The sequence below is a fragment of the Martes martes genome (genome assembly GCF_963455335.1).
Source record: "Martes martes genome assembly, chromosome: 2".
Taxonomy (NCBI): Eukaryota; Metazoa; Chordata; class Mammalia; order Carnivora; family Mustelidae; genus Martes; species Martes martes.
Window position 1 is genome coordinate 1,362,204 of NC_137889.1, and position 22,766 is coordinate 1,384,969.

The following is a 22,766-nucleotide window of genomic DNA, read 5'->3' on the forward strand; positions in this document are numbered from 1 at the left end:
AAGGCTTTGCTAGTGTAATACTGGGCGGAGGGTTCCCTCCTGCCTTGAAGCGTTATTTATGTCTTCCTTGGAGTCCCTGCGGTTTGGCACACAGACGCCTGCCTCGGGGACCACGCCAGCAAGCCCAGCGTGGGGTGTCGGGGTCCTCAATGCCAGCTGTCCTGGGGGGAAACAGTCACCTCCCAAACTCTCCTGGCCTTCATTTTAACCAGTGGAAGTGACTTGTACTAACTGCATCATTGTAATTTCTCAGAGCATGAGTGTGATTTAGATTTAAGTCGGCAAAAATAGGTAAGTGTTTTTAAAAGAAGTGATAGGTTCTGGAAACCTTCAGATTGTCCTTACTTTGTTTTCTAGCTCAGCGACACCTCCAGTCTTGCATCTGGTGATTTAATTTTCACGACATAGAAATACGGAGAAAAATACAGCTGTCACACTCTTCAAGTGACTTTTCTAATAAATCTTCTTGAAGTTTTCATATGACGATTTACATCAATTATGAGCATTACCTCTGTTTTAAGCGTTTCCTTACGATGTGAGATTATCTCTGAGGGCTCCACGGGGAAGACGTGCGTCTAAGGCTCGCTCTGATGATTGGCATTCCGCTGTAATATGGTGTAACGGGACTTAATTTGTTTGTAGATAAACTTACCTAAAGGGACTGACACAAGAACAGAAGTCTCACAGCTTATATAAACAACAGAAATTAATTAACGTGGAAGCACTAATTAGTTTATCCAATTTGCTGGCTGAGTTCTGGGCACCGAGGGACTGAGGAGAAGGGGCTGGCTCAGTTGTGTGAGGTGTGAGGTGGGCGGAGGAGAAAGGGTACTGGGGAGGCCGCAGTGGGGCAGGAGGCAGGCCTCGAGGTCTACACTGCCCTCCCAGGCTGGAGGAGGCACTGGGGCAGGAGAGGGAGCGTCTAGGAGGTCACCAGCTGGCTGACCAGTACCTCAGCTGCCCGGGTCACCTGTCTGTCTCCTGTCCACATGGGGGCAGGCCGGCATGGCCGTGTCGCTTGTGGGCCATAGGATATTCCTCTCTCTGGAATGCCTCCCCCATCCTGCTTCCTCTTGAATGTTGCTCAAGGTCATTTCCTCAAAGAAACTTCCCCACCTGGGGAGGTAGGTCCTGTCCTGTCATTTTGTGCCCCTCTCCTTGGGAGCACTGGCCACAGGCGGCACACTACGTCGATTCCTGTGACTCCCTCCCTCTCCGGGAGCAAGTCCTGGGAGGGAGAAGCTTGCAGTGAATGAAGGAATGAGAACCTCCTGGGCTGGTTCAATGTCTGCTCTCTGCAAACACGTTCCTGACCCCGCCACCCAAAAGCAAACCCCAGTGTTCCTCCCATTTTCCACTTTGCTTCATTATATTTTATTTCCGTGCATGTTCCTCTCTCCGTGGAAGGACACTCCTGGTGCTCAGTGACTTAGTGTGGGTCTGGCATCCCAGCAAGTGCTCCCAGCCTTCGTGCTAAATGAACATGGGAGGGGACCAGCAAGTGGGGGGCCGGTGGGAGCCTCCAGAGCCTCCCTCCAGACCTCCAGACTCTTTGCTGGGTCTCTCCAGGCAGGAGCCTGTACCCCAGCAGAGCTCGCGTGTAGAGGAAATGGGATTCTGTCAGGTCTTGGCGTCTGTGTATTTTACTAAAGCTGCTGTGTGTCTCTCTGTGCACGCGTCCCTGTGAACCCACATGCTGGAGAACTGTGGCCGTTTCTAATGCTCTAATGCTCAGGAGTCTCCCCTGAGTCATGTGGTGTGGGCGACAGGGAGCCCCTGCTCCGAGAAAAGCAGACTGGGCTACCAATCCCAGTCCTGATGCTGGCTGGCCACATGGTTTTGAGAAAGAGAGGAGGAGCACAAGGAGTCAGAGAGGTGGGGGGCTGGTGGCTGAGCAGGGCCACCCCTCGGGAGGAGGACCCAGCGGCGCCCAGGCACGTCCGTGGGAGCCTGTCTGCCAGCGAGGAGGCTCGCGTGCTCGTGCGGTGTTGGCGGGAGGAGGAGCTGGCCCGAGTGGCCCTGGTCTTCCCGGTTCTTACCTGCAGCCCAGTGTTCTCTGCCAGCGATCGCGTTCAGAGCTCTGCACTCCCGTTGCCTGTTCCTGTCCTTCTCACGAAAAGCTGTGAGATCCGTTACTTCCTACTTTCGACGCATTAGTTTGAGAGGTTGGGTGGCTGCCTAGCTCCTTGGATTTTCGCTGCATGGCCCGCTCTTTTCCCAAGTGAGATTTCAAAAACAGAAAACCAGAAAACTGTCCAGGCATTATTTCCCCGTGTTTCACAGTCTGCCTGCAAGGAAGGGGCCTTCCAGCCCAAGGCCGGCACCATGCTCTTGAGTCCTAAGCAATCACCGTCTTACGTCTCTGGTCTTTCTTCCAGATGCTCATCTACCGGCTACAGAGAAATCACTCTGAAATCCAAATTTATTTACATAACCGCCTTGTTTAAATGCCCAAAATAGCTTCATTGTCCTTCAGGATGCAGCCCCGCACCCGGGCACCTTTTCCTTTATTAAGCACGTTACACAAGCGGATTAAAAATCTTAGAATCTGACCCTGGGTGACCCTCCTGTTCCAAGCCCTGCCTCAGGTGTGGCCAGACGTTGGCAGTTTTCTATATGCTGTTGGTTCTTTCTTGTTTCAGAGGACGTGATGCAGGTACAAGGTGGATTTATTTATTAATTTATTTATTTTTAAGATTTATTTATTTTAGAGAAAGAAAGAGCATGAGTGGGAGGGGCAGAAGGAGAGGGAGAAAAGCTGACTCTCCACTGAGCAGGGAGCCTCACTCCATCCCAGGAGGCTGAGATCATGGCCTGAGCCAAAATCAAGAGTTGGACACTTAACCAAATGAGCCACCCAGGTGTCCCCGGTCCAGGGTATATTCACACATCCACATGGGTATCTCTCCTCTGGACAAGTTAGCTTTGTTACTGCAGTTCCCAGCCAGTGTTGGACACACGACACAGGTGCTTAAATAGTCATTGTGTAAATGCATCAAGGACCATTTTCACTCAGTGTTGCACGATGTGGACTGAAGATACGCACCGACAGCTGTGCAGATAGCATGTGTAACCTCCTGAGGGAGAAAGACAAATCGTTCTAACGCGACTCAGGTGTTACTTGGAAAGAGATGCTCTGGAAACACACAGAGGTGCCATTTAAGTCATCCCGGGCAATTACAGGTGACTTCTGAAACGACTGACATTTAAAATAAATCGTAAGCAATGAATAGGGTTTCAATGAATGGTGCTAAATATTCTCATGCAAAAGAATGAAGTTGAGCCCCTATCTCACACCATATGTAAAACTTAAAATAAAATCCATCAAAGACTTAAATGTAAGAGCCGAAATTACAAAAGCAAATGAATACAAATCTTTGGATTTTTAGAATAAGTAACAGTTTCCTCGGTGGGCCACCAAAAGCCACAAAGGTGAAAAAATACGAATAGAGTTTTATTAAAATTGAAAGTGTTTGTGTTTCAGAGGTCACCATCAGGAAAGTGAGAATGAAAACCCATTGAATAGGTAAAACTAATCATACACATAATAAAGGATGTATCTAAACAGTACAGAGAATTCTTAAAAATCAATAATAGACAAGTAAGTCAATAAAAGAATGAGCAAAGGACTTTACATAGATATTTCTGCGAATATACAAATAGACCAATAAGTACGTGGAAATGTGTGCAATGCCATTACACATCAGAGAAACACAAATCAAAGTCACTGGGGGATACCACTTCACACCCACTGAGATGGCTATAATCAAAGAGACAGTAATAAGTGTTGGCAAGACTATGGAGAAAATGGAACCCTCACATCTTCCTGTTTGTTGGGAATATAAAATGGTATAGCCACTTGGGGAAACAGTTTGGTGTTTCCTCAAAATGTTAAACATAGAATTACCATATGACTAGAAATTTATTCCTTGGTGTATATCCAAGAGAAATGAAACCTAGATCCACTCAGACACTTGTACATGAGTATTCATAGGGGTATATTCATAATGGTCAGAAAGTGCAAACAACCCAACTATCCAACAACCAAGAAATGGGTCAATAGATGATGATATATCCATAGCGTGGGCCTTTACCCAACAATCACGAGGAAGAAGCACTGACACATTCTCTAGCAGAATGAACCTTGCAAACATTTTGCTAAATGAAGCCAGTCACATATTAAAACCCCGTAGGACTCTATTCACATGAATCGTGCAGAGTGAGCAAGGGTAGACAGCAGTTAGATGAGTGGTTTCCTCATCTGGGAAGAGGAGGAACTGGAAGTTGACGGGCAAAGGGTACAGGATGGAAATGTCCTAAAATGGATTGTGGTAGTGACTGCACAACTCCATGAATATGCTGAAAACCATTGAATTGTGCTCTGTAAATGGGTGAAGTCAGTGGTATATAAGTGATATATGAACAGAGCTGTTCTTTTAAAAAATTGCTAGGCGAAAAGGAGGAGGAGTCATTTGCCAGGCAAAGAAGGGCAGAAAGACACACTCATGAACAATACGTAGAATGTGCGATCACCCAGCGCTGCAGAAGAGCCTGGCTTGCTGGGAGAGCATGGAGTGGTCCGGTGTGCGTCAGGTGTAGCCTAGCAGAGAGAGAGAGGTACTTTCTGTTTCTTGCTGATAAGCAAAGGCTGTGTCATGTAGGAAATGGACCGACTGACAGAATTAGAGCAAGGGAGTAATGGTTCTTTTAACTTCCATATTTAAATTTTGTGTTGAATTTTGTTCCTGTTATTTGCATATGACAGGTGGCTACCTTTCAACTCAGATGAACACATTCGGGTCTTCAAATACATTAAGTGTGCTATGAATCGGGTCCCCATAGGTGTCTTCTGAACACTTTGTAATCACCTATTAAATTTGGTTGCTTTAATGTTCAGGTTGTACATGATTGACCCAAACAAAATAAATTAATGAGAGAAATTATCCTAAAGCTGAAAGAGTTCTAGATACTTTTAGTCCAATCTGGAAATCTGTTCATGGGTTCCCACCCATCCTGGTGCTGTTCAGGACCATAAGAAGGTGGGCTGATGATGCTTTTAGCTACATTATTATTGCTTTCCAGGTTTTCACCCCTCTTCCTTCTCTCTGTGATTTTCTACTGATAGGACTTGTCCCTGGCTGCTAAGATCTCAATGAACCTGTTAGCAACATTTCAACTCAGCCTTTTTCAGCTGAGCTGCCCCTCTGAATTTGGGGGTCACTGGTGCTCTCCTACACAGGGTTGCAACATTAATATGATTTTAGGTGTCCGTATTTTAAATCCCTTTCAGACTTGAAGACAAGGCTTCCATTATAGCTATGTTTGGCCCCAACTCAAGGTAATATTTCATATAGTCTGAACTATCACAAGAACTTATTCTCTTTGAAAAATAAATTCAAGATAAATTCAAAAACATTTGTAAAGACCGTACACTTTGTTAGGTAGGCTTAACTGCCTTTCCACTTCATCCACTGTCTACAAGTGACAGAAATGGAGAAGAAATAGGCTATGATGGGCCAAAAAATAGAAAATACCAATTCAAGTAAAATTCAAGTATGACAGCCACCACCTAGTGAATATTGTTTTAAATTTTACAGTGGAGCTCTTTCTGTACAGCAATGTGAGTAATGATCCCAGACAGGACAGATAAATAACAGCCTCTGTCCATGGTACTAAATAACGCCTTGCTTATCCACGCCTGCGGATCCTGCTATGATAAATGATTACCTTGCCGTGAACAAAGAAAGCTTTAGGCTTCAAAATAAGTGATATTTTGCTGACACTTTTTGAATAAACCAAGGACACACGGATGCCAGGGAAAAGATATTTGATACAAAAGGTCCCAGTGGAAATATTTATGGCTTGTGGAAGGGGAAGTGGCTTGGACCTGCCATTACCTGTGGGGTGGTGGTCAGGCCCCTGCCCACCGTCCGCCCGAGTCTGGGACTGCAGACTGTGTAGTGGTTTTGTTATTTCATGCAGATTCACATGAGTTTGACGACAATAAATTAGGTCAAGTCCTCTGCGGCTAGTATTTATTGCGATGATCAGAAGTCTACACGGAACATGACTGAACACGTAGTCTTCGGAACATGAGCACCTGTGAGTGGGCCATTCCACAGTGGGAGGACACACGCTGCCTACGCTCACGCACTTCTGCGTGCGAGTCTCTGTGTGCTCATTTGTAGGAGTGAGGCACTTAAACAGAAGTGTGCATATGATGATATATGTTTTTATGTATTTGTGTTTGAATATGTTATATCTTTATATATAATACGGTACCCATACATACATGTGTCTGCACATTTATACTTAGATCCGTATGGAAGCAGTACCCCGGCGAGTGACTACACAGTCATGTGAATCTAGTTGGTATGACACAGAACACATAAGGAATGTCAACGTTATGATGTTGGATTGACAAGAATTAATGTAAATCTTGGGGAGGAGGGAGTGGAGTCTTTATTTTCAAAGATCGTTCTGATGCTGAAACCTATCTGGGCACAGGTTCTGGGGAGACCCAGCCTTGGCCTCTGAACACCTCCAGTCAAGAGAGAAGAACAGCCCCTCCATCACTGACTGACTGGGAAGGAACCCTGTGGCCCAAAGGAAGACGCAGTGACTGGTTCTGCCTGCAGCGCTGGTGGGAACTGGCAGCCGGGACTGGTCCTCCGGGGAGGGGCGAGCACCAGATGTTAGTCAGAGGCAAGTGCCCAGCAGAGGAGCTGAAGAGGTCAGCACAGTTGTGTTCCGAGGCTCTCAGATGCTGGCGGACGAGTGGTCCCTGAGTGGGGGCTGCCTGCCCCTGGGCTCTGTTTCTCATCACACTGGGCAGCTGGTCCATCTCCCTGTTTGTTCAAGTGTCCCCGCTCTCCTGTTTCAGCTCACGCCCTTGTCTGGTGCATCTTCTAGCCTGGGCCTCGCAGGTGCTGTGTCCCATCTGAGACACGGCACGTGGCCCCGCCTAGGGCATCAGTACAGAGTTCGAGGCTGGACGTGAGCCAGGGCCAGGGTAGAGAAGGACAGCAGACGGGTCTAGGGTGTATTTCTCATGGCAGGGGAGGCAGCCCTGTGCGGAGGTCTGAAGAAGAACATTCTGGAGAGGTTACAGCAGATGCAAGCCCTCTCCCTCAGTGCGTTGAGGACAGAGCCACGTAGCCAGTGCCAGCATCAGAGGAGCAGGGGCAGAGCCTCGCAGACATTGGGAGAAGTTCAGCTGCTCTCCTAAGAGGGAGGGGAACTGGCCAGAGAGTCCCAGAGGGTGCAGCGTGGGCGGACGTGCACTGCAGGCGCCTTGAACTCTGTGCTGGACCTGGGAGCAGCCAGGAGGCTCCCTGCTGTGTGGTCAGCACCAGGTCACTCAGGGACATGGCACTGGCAGTATGGATGGAGGCAGGGAGTGGGTTCGTGATAAATCCTAGACTTGCAGTGTGAGAGGACTAATGATGAGTCGGATGTAGGAGGGAAGGGAAATAATCAAAACCTACCCCTCCATGTTAGCCTCAGTCAACTCTGTGAGTCACGATGAGATATGAGGGACCCAAACATCCCATCCACGCTGAGTGAAAACAGTGCATCTGAAGATCTGTGGGGCAGGGTACCCTGTGTGACCCTGTGACGGTAGATACAACTCACTGTACTGGTGGGTGTGAGACTCTGAACATTTGTCTGAACCCGCAGAGAGTACGGCACCACAAGGGAACCTGCAGGCGATGAGGAGTGTGCATGGCTCGTCGGTGGTGACACGTGTGCCATCTGCTGCGGGTGCTGCCGCCCTGGAGACGGGGAGGTCGGGGCTTAGGGGACATCCCTGCACCTTCCACTCATTCGGCTGTGAGGCTGAAACACCCTGTAAACACTGGAATCTGTACAAAGTAAAACAGAGGAAAGCCCAGCCCCGGTCCCTCTGTCTTCCCTGCTGCAGATGTAATTGGTGGGCTTGAGCAATGGGGGGTCAGCGTGGCATCATCCGGCAACAGAAGTCACTGGGGTTAGAACCATACATGTGTCTTTGGTGGCTCACCTTAGTGGCAGCAGGAAGGATGGTCTCGGTTGGTTTGGACTCTGTAACCGGGGGAGGAGTTTCTAAACCAGAAACTTGGGTTTCTTCACAGGGGTGGAGCCTGGGAGTCTGAAAGCAGGGGTCAGTGCAGTCCGTTCCTGGCGAGGACCTCTCCTGGGTTGTCCTCACATGGTACAAAGAGGGAGGGCAGATCTTTGGGGTCCGTTGGATGAGGGCACTGAGCCCATCCTGGAGGCTCCACCATTGTGTCTCTTTCCAAAGGTCCCACCTCCTAACGCTGTCACTTTGGGGGCTCCATTTCAGCCTGTGAATTTTGGGGGGTGGACACAAACATTCAGTCCCTAGCGCAAATGGCTCAGCCCCTACACTTTAGAGGACTTGCCCTCCAGGAATGGAAGCGAGGTTTCTGGTACTTGCACACTGTGTTCATAGCAGCACGACTCACCGTAGCCAGAAAGCGGAGGTGTCTCAGGCGTCCACAGATGGGCAAACGGATAAATACAGAGTGGCCCCTCCATGCGGCAGAACCTTTTTCAGCCCTCAGCGGGAAGGGAATTCGTACCCAGGCTACACACAGAGGCATCACACAGACGTCATGCTCCGTGAGCTAAGTGTGGGGGTGAGGACCTCCACCCCTGACTGCAGGGAGCACAGACATGTGTGCGCTCCAGGGACCCCTGGCGGCCCACAGGAACGCCCATCAGGAGGCCGTGGTGTGCTGGGCAGCAGTGACCTTGCAGATGCTGGGGGCGGGGCGCTGTGGTAGGAGAGAGCGGCTGAGTGTGCAGGGGGTGGCCTGGACTGGGGGAGGCGTCCCTGCAGGAACACTGGGGCTCTGCTCTGGCTGCACATCACAGCGTCGGCGGGCCTGGGGCTCCAGCCTGGGCTCAGGGAAGGGGAGATCCATGCAGGCCACGAGCAGGACCCTGGGGCGCTGGTGTTCAGGAGAAAGGACCATGGTTTTGGCACTGAGCTGGGAAAGGTCCTTGGAACCCAGAAATCAGGCTTAACACAAGCTTCGTTCCCACTGTCCCCTGGACAGTGGCTGAAGTAACGGGGAGAGCGGCTTATGTGTGTGTTGTTGATGGCAAGGGCAGAAATGCCAAGAGGACCTCACGTTCAGAATTCGTGGGCGCCACGGATGTCTTTGAAGAGCAGCTTCCTCCAAACAAATGGAAGTCGGTTGTGGTCCTGGCCATGAACTTGCCTGCGCAACCGGCCAGCGACTTCCTTTCTGCAGGCTCCTCTTGTCCTGACTGAACGAAAGACCTAAGGATGCTGGTTATTTACCCGGAGTGGTCGTGGGAGTTAGTAAGACTGGAGGCGTGAGCATCTTTGAGTTTCACACACAAAAATGGCAGAGAATAGAGTGACCCATTGGTTATTCACAGATGAGCCATTTACTTCATGGCGAACCCCCAGTCCCAGCACACCTCTGCCTGCCAGAGAGCATACACTGGAGTGAATAATGTCGAGACCCTGTCTTTCTTCAGACATTCCCATCAGTTATTTAACTTTCTTAAGTCAAGCTTACTCTGAAGGGGAATCAGCTTCCCAGAAACATTCCAGAGTCCAATATGACATTTAGGGATTTGACGCCTGGAAAGGGGAGGGCTGAGAGGTGAGTTCACAGGGGACACGGTGCGGGGCAGCTGGCAGGTTTCCTGTCTGTGCTGTGCACCTGCTGCTCCCACAGTTGTGGACGGTCAGATGTCCCCCAGAGATGTTTTCCTGCTCTGGTCGCAACTGTGTCCCTCTCACGCCAATGCCGCGAGGAACGTGGGAGAGCCTCAGTACTCAAGGGAGAGGGGAAGGAGGGCAGGAGGCACCCTCTGATATTTGAGCATCACACATTAGCAATGATCATGAAGTTGTATGTGCTGTGAAGCATCCTGAGTAGATGACCATGACCAGCCGGCCGTGGGTTCCAGACATCCGTCCGAGCCCTTTGCGTCTGGTCCCCTCTGACCCGCCGCTTTACGAAAGCTACTGATTTCTGGGTTTGCCTTCACACGTTCACATTTTATATGAAACAAGCTCATTTGGAATTCTGTTTACGTGCAGTTATCTCATTGAGGGAACGATGCTGTGGCCATCCGTCCCTGAGAGGGGAGCCCATGTGCGGTCGGCTTGCTGCCTGACCATTTCGTGTCTCATGTGATTTCTGCTCTCGTGTTCCTCAAGTATTGAAGAAGCCCAAATGAATTTTTCTGCCATTTTGCTGCTGTTCTGTATTTTTGGTGTGCACATTAAAAGATGAGAAAGGTTGGCACCCAACAGTCTTCTGCTTAGTGAAATACTTTGAAAATGGTTAGAGACAGAATGTGCATAGTTTCTTCCCCATTTATGTGACACCTTTCCCGAGAAGGCTGTAACTGACCCGCATGACTCCCTCTGGTCCCGCAGAGTCTGCTTACCCTTGCGGCCCCTGCAGGTGCCCCCGGCTCCTTTGGGGCTGCACTTGCTTCTGGAACCCATTTCCCTCCCTCAGGCAGAGCTCATCCTATACTGGACAGGCTTCTCTCCTCAGCGTCGACCCATATGATGGGATTCTTTTTTTTTTTAATTAACATATAATGTATTATTAGCCCCAAGGGTACAGGTCTGTGAATGGTCAGGCTTACACACTTCACAGCAGTCACCATAGCACATACCCACCCCAGTGTCCATCAACCAACCACCCTCTCCCTACTCCCCTACCCCCCACCCAGCAACCCTCAGTTTGTTTTGTGAGATTAAGAGTCTTTTATGGTTTGTCGCCCTCCTGATCCCATCTTGTTTCATTTTTTCCTTCCCTGCCTCCCAAACCCTCCACTTTGCCTCTCAAATTCTTCATATCAGGGAGATCATATGATAGTTGTCTTTCTCTGATTGACTTTATTCGCTCAGCGTAATGCGCTCTAGTTCTACCCACATCATCGCAAATGGCAAGATTTCATTTCTTTTGATGGCTGCATAGTATTCACATATATATATGTATATATATACACCCCACATCTTATTTATCCATTCATCTGTCGATGGACATCTAAGCTCTTTCCATAGTTTGGCTCTTGTGGACATTGCTGCTATAAACATTTTGGTGCACATGCCCCTTTGGATCACTACATTTGTATCTTTAGGGTAAATACCCAGTAGTGCCATTGCTGGGTCGTAGGGTAGCTCTACTTTCAACTTTTTGAGAAACCTTCATTCTGTTTTCCAGAGTGGTTGCACCAGCTTGCATTCCCACCAACAGTGTAGGAGGGTTCCCCTTTCCCCGCATCCTCGCCAGCATCTGTCATTTTGTGACTTGTTAATTTTAGCCATTCTGACTGGTGTCAGGTGGGATCTCATTATGGTTTTGATTTGTATTTCCCTGATGCCGAGTGATGTGGAGCACCTTTTCATGTGTCTGTTGGCCATCTGGATGTCTTCTTTGCAGAAATGTCTGTTCATGTCTTCTGCCCATTTCTTAATTGGATTATTTGTTCTTTGGGTGTTGAGTTTGATAAGTTCTTTATAGATTTTGGATACTAGCCCTTTATCTGATAAGTCGTTTGCAAATATCTTCTCCCATTCTGTCAGTTGTCTTTTGGTTTTGTTGACTGTTTCCTTTGCTGTGCAAAAGCTTTTGATCTTGATGAAGTCCCAATAGTTCATTTTTGCCCTTGCTTCCCTTGCCTTTGGTGATGTTTCTCGGAAGAAGTTGCTGTGGCTGAGGTCGAAGAGGTTGCTGCCTGTGTTCTCCTCAAGGATTTTGATGGAATCCTCACATTGAGGTCTTTCATCCATTTTGAGTCTAAGGAGTAAGGTGTAAGGAGATGATACAGTTTTATTCTTCTGCATGTGGCTATCCTGTGTTCCCAACACCATTTGTTGAAGAGACTTTTTTCCATTGGACATTCTTTCCATCTTTGTCAAAGATTAGTTGACCATAGAGTTGAAAGTCTATTTATGGGCTCTCAATTCCGTTCCAATGGTCTATGTGTCTGTTTTTGTGCAAGTACCATACTGTCTTGATGATGACAGCTTTGTAATAGAGCTTGAAGTCTGGAATTGTGTTCCCACCAACTTTGGCTTTCTTTTTCAACATTCCTCTAGCTACTCAGGGTCTGTTCTGGTTCCATATATATTTTAGGATTATTTGTTCCATTTCTTTGAAGATAATTGATGGTATTTTAATAGGGATTGCATTAAATGTGTAGATTGCTTTAGGTAGCATAAACATTTTCACAATATTTGTTCATCCAGTCCGTGAGGATGGAATATTTTTCAATTTCTTTGTGTCTTCCTCAGTTTCTTTCATGAGTACTTTATAGTTTTCTGAGTACAGATCCTTTGCCTCTTTGGTTAGGTTTATTCCTAGGTATCTTATGGTTTTGGGTGCAACTGTAGATGGAATCAACTCCTTAATTTCTCTTTCTTCTCTCTTATTGTTGGTGTATAGAAATGCAACTGATTTATGTGCATTGATTTTATATCCTGACACCTTACTGAATTCCTGTACAAGTTCTAGCAGTTTTGAGTGGATTGTTCATGTTTTCTACATAAAGTATCATGTCATCTGCAAAAAGTGAGAGTTAGACTTCTTCTTTACCGATTTGGATGCCTTTAATTTCTTTTTGTTGTCTGAATGCCAAGGCTAGGACTTCTAGTACTATGTAGAATAGCAGTGGTGATGGTGGACATCCCTGTCATGTTCCTGACCTTAGCGGAAAAGCTGTCAGTTTTTCTCCATTGAGAATAATGTTCGTTGTGGGTTTTTCGTAGATGGCTTTGATAATATTGAGGTATGTATCCTCTATCCCTATACTTTGAAGAGTTTTGAGCAAGAAAGGATGCTGTACTTTTTCAAATGCTTTTTCAGCATTTATTGAGAGTATCATATGGTTCTTGTTCTTTCTTTTATTAATGTATTATTGTATCACATGGATTGATTTGCAGATGTTGAACCAGACTTGCAGCCCTGGAATAAATCCCACTTGGTCGTGATGAATAATCCTTTTAAGGTACTGTTGGGTCCTATTGGCTAGTATTTTGGTGAGAATTTTTGCATCCGTGTTCATCAAGGATATTGGTCTGTAATTCTCCTTTTTGGTGGGGTCTTTGTCTGGTTTGGGGATCAAGGTGATGCCTCATAAAATGAGTTTGGAAGTTTTCCTTCCATTTCTATTTTTTGGAGCAGTTTCAGGAGAATAGGTATTAATTCTTCTTTAAATGTTTGGTATAATTCCCCTGGGAAGCCTTCTGGCCCTGGGCTCTTATTTGTTGGGAGATTTTTGATGACTGCTTCAATCTTCTTATTGGTTATGGGTCTGTTCAGATTTTCTATTTCTTCCTGGTTCAGTTTTGGTAGTTTACAGATCTCTAGGAATGCATCCATTTCTTCCAGATTGTCTTATTTGCTGGTGTAAAGTTGCTCATAATATGTTCTTATAATTGTTTGTATTTCTTTGGTGTTGGTTGTGATCTCTCCTCTTTCATTCATGATTTTATTAATTTGGGTCCTTTCTCTTTTCTTTTTGACAAGTCTGACCAGGGGTTTATCAATCTTATTAATTCTTTCAAAGAACCAGCTCCTAGTTTCATTGATTTGTTCTACTGTTCTTCTGGTTTCTATTTCATTCATACCTGCTCTTTATTATTTCTCCTCTCCTGCTGGGTTTAGGCTTTCTTTGTTGTTCTTTCTCCAATTCCTTTAGGTATAGGGTTACGTTGTGTATTTGAGACTGTTTTTGTTCCTTGGGAAAGGCTTGTATTGCTATATGCTTTCCTCTCAGGACTGACTCTGCTGTGTCTCACAGATTTTGAACAGTTATGTTTTCATTATCATTTGTTTCCATGAATATTTAAAATTCTTCTTTAATTTCCTGGTTGACCCATTCATTCCTTAGTAGGATGCTCTTTAGCCTCCACGTATTTGAGTTCTTTTTTTTTGTTTGTCTTTTTTTTTTTTGGTTTTTTTTTTGGTGTTTTTTTTAGCTTACACAAAGGCAATTTATTAAGAGAAAACAGTAATTTGAGGAATCCTGTTCACAGACAGCGACCACGGTGACCCCCCTTCCTGCGGGTGCTATCGGAGGGGATGGGGGTGACATCCTCAATCCGCCCGATCTTCATTCCTGAGCGGGCAAGGGCTCTGAGGGCTGACTGGGCCCCAGGTCCAGGGGTCTTGGTTCTATTTCCTCCTGTGGCCCGTAGTTTGATGTGGAGGGCAGTGATGCCCAGCTCCTTGCACCTCTGGGCTACATCCTGGGCAGCCAACATAGCAGCGTAGGGAGAGGACTCATCTCGATCAGCCTTCACCTTCATTCCACCAGTCACACGGCAGATGGTTTCCTTGCCAGAAAGATTGGTGACATGGACAAAAGTGTCATTGAAGGATGCAAAGATGTGGCAGACACCAAATACATTTTCTCCTTCCGCTACCCGAGGTCCAAGGCTGATGACCTGTTCTTCCTTCTTTTCCTTCCCCTTACGAGGTGCCATTTCTGCGTGTCTTCTCCAGACTCCGCTACTGGAAAGCCACGTATTTGAGTTCTTTCCAACTTTCCTCTTATGATTGAGTTCTAGTTTCAGAGCATTGTGGTCTGAAAATATGCAGGGAATGATCCCAATCTTTTGGTAATGGTTGAGACCTGATTTATGACCCAGGATGTGATCTATTGGAGAATGTACCATGTGCACTAGAGAAGAATGTGTATTCTGTTGTTTTGGGATGGAATGTTCTGAATATATCTGTGATGTACATCTGGCCCAGTGTGTCATTTAAGGCTTTTAATTCCTTGTTGATCTTTTGCTTGGATGATCTGTCCATTTCAGTGATGAGGGTGTAAAGCCCCTATTATTATTGTATTATTGTTGATGTGTTTCTTTGATTTTGTTATTAATTGGTTTATATAGCTGGCTGCTCCCATGTTAGGGGCATAGATATTTAAAATTGTTAGATCTTCTTGTTGGGCAGACCCTTTAAGTATGACATAGTATCCTCCCTTATCTCTAATTATAGTCTTTGGCTTAAAATCTAATGTATCTGATATAAGGATTGCCACCCCAGCTTTCTTTTGATATCCATTAGCATGGTAAATTGTTTTCCACCCCCTCACTTTAAATCTGGAGGTGTCTTTGGGTCTAAAATGAGTTTCTTGTAGGCAGCATATTGATGGGTTTTGTTTTTTTATCCATTCTGATTCCCTGTGTCTTTCAATTGGGGCATTTACTCATTTACATTCAGGGTAACTATTGAGAGATAGGGAAGATAGATATTTAGTGCCATTGTTTTGCTGTAAGGTGACTGTTATTGTATATTGTCTCTGTTCCTTTCTGGTTTACTACTTTTAGGCTCTCTCTTTGCTTAGAGGACCCCTTTCAATATTTCCTGTAGGGCTGGTTTGATGTTTACAAATTCTTTTAGGGTTTTTTGCTTTTTGTTTTTGGTTTGGTTTGTTTGTTTGTTTGTTTGTCCTGATACCTTTCTGTCTGTCCTTCCACTTTCAATGATAGCCTATGTGGATATAGTATTCTTGGCTGCATGTTTTTCTCATTTAGAGCTCTAAAGATATCATACTAGTTTTTCTGGCCTGCAGTGTCTCTGTGGATAAGTCTGCTGCCAATCTAATATTTTTACCATTGTATGTTACAGACTTCTTGTCCCAAGCTGCTTTCAGGATTTTCTTTCTCACTAAGACTTGTAAGTTTTACTATTAGATGACGGGGTGTGGACCTATTTTTATTGATTTTGAGGGGGGTTCTGTGTGCCTCCTGGATTTTGATGCTTGTTCCCTTTGCCGTATTAGGTATAATCTCCACTATAATTCACTCCAATATACCTTCTGCCCCCCCCTTTCTTCTTCTTCTGGTATCCCAATTATTCTAATATTGTTTCATCTTATGGTATCACTTATCTCTCAGATTCTCCCTTCGTGGTCCAGTAGTTGTTTGTCTCTCTTTTGCTCAGCTTCTTTATTCTCTGTCATTTGGTCTTCTATATCACTTATTCTCTCTTCTGCCCCCTTTATCCTAGCAGTAAGAGCCTCCATTTTTTATTGCACCTCATTAATAGCTTTTTTTTATTTCAGCCTTAGATTTTAGTTCTTTTATTTCTCCGGAAAGGGCTTTTATTTCTCCAGACAGGGTTTCTCTAGTATCTTCCATGCCTTTTCAAGCCTAGCTAGCTTCTTGAGAATTGTCCTTGTGAGCTCTAGATCTCACTTATTATCAATATCCATATTGATTAGGTTCCTAGCCTTCGGTACTGCCTCTTGTTCTTTTTTTGTGTGTTGAGTTTTTCCGCCTTGTCATTTTATCCGGATAAGTATATATGAACAAGAGAATAAAATACTAAAAGGGTGGCAAAGACTGCAGAAAAATGTACACTAACCAAATCAGAAGAGACCCCAAATCAGGGTGAGAAGAAAGGGGGTAAAAAGAAATTTTAAAAATTAAAAAATATGTATCCATATATATATATATTAGACTAGTGAATAGAACAGAGTCACCCACTTGATTTTGGGTATATTTTGGTCTCTTAGAAAAAATTACCTCCTTAAATTTTAAAGAAAGAAAAACTTATATATATATACAAAATTAAGTGTAAACATGATGAAGGGATGGAATATGATTGTAAAGATGAAAATTTAAAAAAAACTAGAAAAGGAATTGATAAGTTGGTTGGAAAAAGAGAGAAAAAGAAAGTGGAGAGAATTTGCCCAGGCCGGAGACTGGAACAAAGCCCTGTGTTAGACTTAGGGAATATTTTGATCTATTAGAAGAAATTGTATCCCAAAATTTTTTAGAAGAAAAAACCCAATATGTATACAAAAATAAAGTTAGATACAATGAAGGATAAAATATGAGTATAATAATGAAGGTTTAAAAAAAATTTTTTAGAAAGGTATTGTTAAGATAAACTAGTTAAAAAACATTAAAAGAAGAAAGAGGAAAAGTTAAAAACATTACAATAAGAAAAAAATAAAATTAACAAAATTTAATTTAATTTGCAAGACTAAAGAATCATGGAGAGAAAGCCATGAATTCCATGCTTTCCTTTCTCCTCCTCTGGAATTCCGCTGTTCTTGATCAGTGAGCTGGGTCTTCGCTGGATGGTCTTGCTGATCTCCTGCAGGAGGGGCCTGTTGCCTTGATTCTCAAGTGTCTTTGCTGGAGGAGGAATTGTGCTGCCCTTGCCAGGGGCCGGGCTAAGTCATCTGCTTGGTTCGCTCTCGGAGCTTTTGTTCCCTGAGCACTTTGCGTAGAGTCCGGAGGGTGGGAACGAAGATGGCCGCCGCCCAGTCTCCGGCCAGGGGAGCCGAGAGCTCGGGGCCCCACCCCTAGTGCGCCCTTGGAGAAAAGGGGTCAATCCCTCCTGTGTCCCTGGTCTCCCGCCACGCTCCGAGCTCACCCGGCCTGTGACCGAGCGTTTCTGTCTCTGGTGCGTGGCCCCATTTGGAGTCTCCAAACCCAGCAGATTCCTGCCGTGCTCCCGCACTGCTCTTCCCAGAGGAGGGAGGAGGGGTCTCCCCGGATCATGTGGGGTCCCTGCTTGAAGAGGAGACTGTGCCTCGGTTCACGGTTTAAGGTAACCCCGAGCAGAGAGCTCACTCCTCAGGTCCATCTCTGCCGCAGCTTCCCCACCTCGATACCTGCGAGCCCTGCGACACTCAGACATCCCCAATTCTTCTGTGACCCCATGGGACCTGAGACCACACTGTCCCCGTGAGGGCTTCTCCCCGGCTTAGCCTCCGGAGCGATGTCCTTCCACGGAGCAGACTTTTAAAAATTCTGATTTTGTGCTCTGCTGCTCCGCCGCTTGCCGGGAGCCAGGCCCTCCCCCCACGGTGCATCTTCCCAAATGTCCGTTCGGATTCACTTCTCCACACATCTTACCTTCCGGAAAGTGGTCGCTTTTCTGTTCCTAGAATTGCAGCTCTTCTTCTCTTCTATCTCCTGCTGAGTTTGTAGCAGTTCAGAATGGTTTGGTACCTGTCTAGCTGATCTCCTGGGACCTGATGTCATCTCAGCCTGCTACTGCTCTGCCATCTTGACTCTTCTGTAGTTACTGTTATTATCCCATGTGACGGGATTCTTATATTTATAGGTCAATAATCAGTGAAAATGCTTATGAAATTGCTAACACTTGGTGATTGATCAACATGTCCTGGGTTTGGGGATAAGGCATCTCCATGATTACCTCATTTACTTGTGGAACAACACTAGGGGTAGAATCTACTACTCTCTCCTAGATAGTAAAACTGTGTGCTGTTTATTTTAAAATTAGAATGAGGGCAAACTCAGAGAATGATAATATTAACAGCTAATATTTAGAGACTTACTTTGGGCCAGAAATATGTTTTCCCTTTCACTTAAACTGTTTGCATTTTTAAGAAGCTTTTCAAATTAAAAGTGGACATATGTTCCCCAACAGCTTCATTTGATACCCCTTGTCCCTGACCCGTATGTCCCCTCCCATTGCTATACCTCCCTAGAAATAACCTCTGATAAAAATCCACCGTGGGTCATTCTAGACTTTGCTATCATAGCCTTGTATGGCCAGTGCATGTCGCCGAGCAGGGTGGGCTCTCTGGAGAAGTATGTGATAGACAAATATTAAAGAATACACTTCCAAAAATAGAATTGAGAAGCCCATGGACGGCTTTCCTCTTTCTCTTTTTTTTGAATGTTTGAGATTTTTCCATTTTAGCCCATAAGAGTCCATAGTATCACCACGTGATGACTGTGTTCAGTCGATGCACAGTCAGGTTATTTGAGCTGCTGAGTCAAGCCCTGGTCACCTAGCATCACGTTATCATGTGTCTGTGAAATCGTAGTGTCACATTTCCCTATCCCAGCAAGTGTGTGGGCGAGTGCATACCTTGTTCCTTGGGATCTGTGGGGAGGGTCACCATTGTCATGCTCCTTGTTGGTTTGGAAAGTGTTCACAGTCACAAGGGTGCCCTAGTTCTGTGGCGTCTGCAGGTCTGACCCCGCCCCCCCCATTCAAAGGATGGCTTCACGTTCCGCCCAGGGTGGCTCTCCGAATGGAGCGTTTCTCCGTGGTGAGTGCCAGGAAGCCTCCTGCAGCTTTGAGACTGGGAGGACAGACATCCGAGCATGACCTTGGCCCTGTTAGTCATGGCCCCAGTGGGAGGGAGGCCAAGGAGGTGGAAGGTGCAGCCAACAAGTCTGGTTGGCCCAGCAGCCCAACACCAGGCCGTCTAGTCTGCTGCCCCCACCAGCCTCCCTGCTGCAGTTCTGGGCCGGCTGTCCCCTTGTCTGTCTGCTCAGCCCAGCCCCCAGTGTACGCGGTCTGGGCTGGGCCGCCTTCTGGCACCGGAGCCAGGCTGACTCTGCAGAATCAGTACCGATCTTCCTCACCTCCATGGGCTCGGCAAAGTGGGTCCTACTCCCAGGGATCTTACAGTTGGCCATGCCGGGAGCCTGGCTGCCGGCCCGAGCAGCTGGGTGCATGTCAGCCGCTCCCTCAGTAGGCTCCCGGGGGCACGGGATGGCTTCCATGTCTCCTTCCGCAGCCCTGGCAGTCACGGAGGTGGGAGCCAGGGTGGGGGTGTCACGGGGCCAGCGGCCCCTCGGATGGGAGAGTCACTGCACGTGAGCCTGCTTCCCACCCCGGCCCAAGCCACCTCAAAAAACACCTACAGCGATCCACAGGGCCCTCCCCAGATACAGTGCCTCTGGATTCACAACAGAGACGCAGCCGTGCCCTCTTCTTGGGCCGATGAAAGCAGGGTAACACCTTCCGCCAAGGGAAGGGCGGACTAGGCTGTCACCGCTCACGTCTGGAGCTTGGGGAACAAGCCTGTTCTCGCCAGCCTGCGTCTGGTTCAAGTACAGATTATGTGCACATAAAATCACCTGGCAGAATTCTCTGTCTTATGTCAATTAGCATAAATTAGTAGAGTCTTCTCCTAACTTCTATGAGACTCTGTGCTAATGATGATGAATTCACAGTATATCGAGTTTCACTCCAGTCTGCATCCAGACTGTTTTTTAATGGATGTTGTTTAGGGAAAATGGTCTGTTGTCAATCAGATACCTTCAGGCCAGGGTCATGGGTGCCCCTCTCCTTGTCACGCGGTCCATGGGTGGGAGCGAGCCTGGGACAATGGGGGACATGAAGGTGGCCAAGGATGGCCGCAGTGCTAGAGCACAGACGGGCGTGGACCCGAGCTGCCCCGGATGGAGCCCCGCCCAGCCCCGGGCCCCGCGCGATGTCGCACTCACTTCCCTTCACTCATTCCCAGCCTGGTGGGTGAGGGTGGACAGGGAGCAAGGTCCAGAAGGGAAAGCGCCTCCGTGAGCCTGGGCTCGTGGCCACGGGGGGGGAAGCTCGCGGCACAGCCAGCCCTACCTCATCAGGCCCTCGGCCTCCCGCGCCGGGGGGGGCTGCTAACCTGCAGCTTGGAGCGTCTTTCTGATGGTTGGGGTGGCCGGGTCTGTGATCCCTGTAAACTGGGACTAGTGCTTTGACCCAGCTGTCCTCCGTGCGCCGGGGGGGTGGCTTCCCTCACCCCGAAACCTTCCCTTCTTCTGCACTCCAGACTCAAGCAGGTAGAGTTTGGGTGCTCCTGGGGTCACTCACCTCATAGCGGAGTTGGGCTCCCCAAGGATGCTCCCCAAGGAGGCACGTGCTGTAGACAACGGGAAAACCTCACTACTTCCCTGATCATCCTGGAGCTTGGGGCGGGAGGCTCCCACGGACTTAAGGGAAGTGCAGAGGGCCTCACTCAGAACACAGGGAATGATGGTTTCTCAGCTATGATCTTGCTGGAAATAACTTAAGGATAGGCCTGGAGGCATTAATGGTGGACTCTGAAATGACATTTGCACAAGACTTGTACTCAGAGAAGTTGACATGCCGGTGGCCAAAGGGACACCTTTCCCCAGACTCCTGGTGCCCTCTGACTCACAGAATTTGAGTTCACCAAAGGTATCAATTCCTGCGCTCTAGGTGTTACTGTGCTTTGAACCTGGTGGGTGATTCTGAGCGTATCCCGCCTGCGGTGGGGATTGGACGTTCAGAGAGTCCTGTGTCTGTGGGCCTGTTCTGGTGCAAATTCAGGTTAGCCCTTCACAACAAGTGGTAAAAGCCCGTTTCTGATTTACCTCCTGCTCCAGCAGCCTGGTGTTGGGTTCTGGTCCCGTGTAGGGGCAGGGGTGAACGGTGGTCTTGGCTGAGGTGAGCTGACAGGTAAATCTGGTTCTCCTAAGTGTGAGACTCTAAAGTCATGGCTGCCCCTCCCCCAGTCCCCTTCCCCGGCAGCTCTGTGGTCCACTGCGAAGACCTGAGCTGTCACCTCTTTCTTCCCCGTAGACACACATGCCTCCCGGAGTCCCTGGGAGCAGTTCTGTTTCTGCTCTATCCTGTCACTGTGAGGAGAGCCAGTGCCAGGGACTCTGCCATCGTGTGGCCTCAGAGAGGTCCCTTAATGCCGACAGCCACAGTGGCGACATCCACAGAGGGGGTGATGAGGGGTTCCCACCACTGCCTGGGATGCACCCTGCATCATATGCAGAGTGACCATGCAGAAGGTGGACAGTGCTATATCTTCTGAAACCCGTAGCAGCACAGGGGCCTTGGGAACGAGTGAGCTCCTGGGGATGTCCAAGCGAAAGACCCTCATTTTTGTTTCCTGTAGACCCTCAGTTGGGGGTGGCATGTGCTGGTGGCTTACCTGTGCCTTGATGGCGGATGCCAGCCATGGACGTTGCAGGGTTGCACCCTTGTTTGGTGCTGTGCCCACTGTCCCCCATCACCTGACCCCTGCCTCCATCCTGGACCATGTCTGTGTGCTCCCTAGACTGAGCTCTGGCACAGTGTCAGAGGGGGCAAGCTCCCATGCGCCCAGTCACACTCTCTTCTTCAGAAACTCTGGGTCCCCATTTTCTGGACTCACCCACTTGCAATGCAGAGTCGTTGAGCTCTGGGCTTCACTTTTGTGCATCAGAGAGTGGAGGCCCGGTCAGTCCAGCCCCACAGCTGGAGGAGATACTGAGCTCGGGGCCTGTCGGGAAGGGCCAGCACAGCGATTTACCCCCTGATATGATCAGGCTGATGTCCAAGAAGTCAGATGAGTTCCGAGTCCACTTCGTTTTAAAGGACAGTTCTGCCTTCTCTGCCACGTCCATCAGACCCCTCTGTCTCTCGTCCACCTCTGCCCACAAACCCACATGTCCCTGCTGGGCCAGGTGAGTGTGGATGCTCGGGCTCCCTCCCTGTCCCCGCCCAGCCCCTCCTGGGTACCGAGGCCATCCCACTAAAGAATCACTAACTTCCCCACTCCCTCTCAGAAACCATCCTTGGCTCCTAATTTTATATGAAAAATAAGTCTGAGCTCCTTCTGTAATTTTCAGTTCCTTCCCCAAAGTGTGCATGACATGTCCCCCCACCCCATGGGACACCGACTCCCGCCAGCTTGTCCTCCGAGCGCACTTCCACACCTGTCCTCTGACTGCGGTGTTTCCCTCCCATCTTTCTCTCTATTGAAAGTCCTACTTGTTCTTCAAGACTCAGTCCAGATGCTGTCTCTTCTGTGAGCCCTTTGCTGCTCCTTGGGTTTGGAGGAGGAGGCTGGTGTTCCCCCGAGTGCCTGGGACTGGCCCCCTGATGGGCTCCTTGAACCATTGTCGCTCAGCCTCCCATCCCCGCGTGGAGGATGCCAGTGTCCCCATTCTAGAGCCCCGGGGGCAAGTCGTCGCCTGTGCAGAGTGACATGGCCTTGAAGTCTGACTTCTTTCCCACAAA

The 22,766-nt window shown here is 47.8% G+C and overlaps 2 protein-coding genes across 2 annotated transcripts in view; one reads left to right on the forward strand and one right to left on the reverse strand.

Moving 5' to 3' along the window:
* DLGAP2 (DLG associated protein 2) overlaps nucleotides 1-22,766 on the forward strand; it is a gene marked incomplete at its 3' end in the record, with an annotated part of 768,810 nt that overhangs the window by 387,392 nt on the left and 358,652 nt on the right. The gene's annotated exons all lie outside the window — the stretch shown is intronic.
* Nucleotides 13,984-14,517, reverse strand: LOC308339227 (small ribosomal subunit protein uS11-like). The gene has a single exon (XM_080797686.1). It carries the CDS (start codon nucleotides 14,492-14,494, stop codon nucleotides 14,039-14,041), a length of 456 nt encoding a protein of 151 aa, XP_080653812.1. The 5' UTR covers nucleotides 14,495-14,517; the 3' UTR covers nucleotides 13,984-14,038.

What these genes read in the sequence shown, in the direction of transcription:
- LOC308339227 (XM_080797686.1), bottom strand. Translation starts at nt 14,494, where the DNA reads ATGGCACCTCGTAAGGGGAAGGAAAAGAAGGAAGAACAGGTCATCAGC.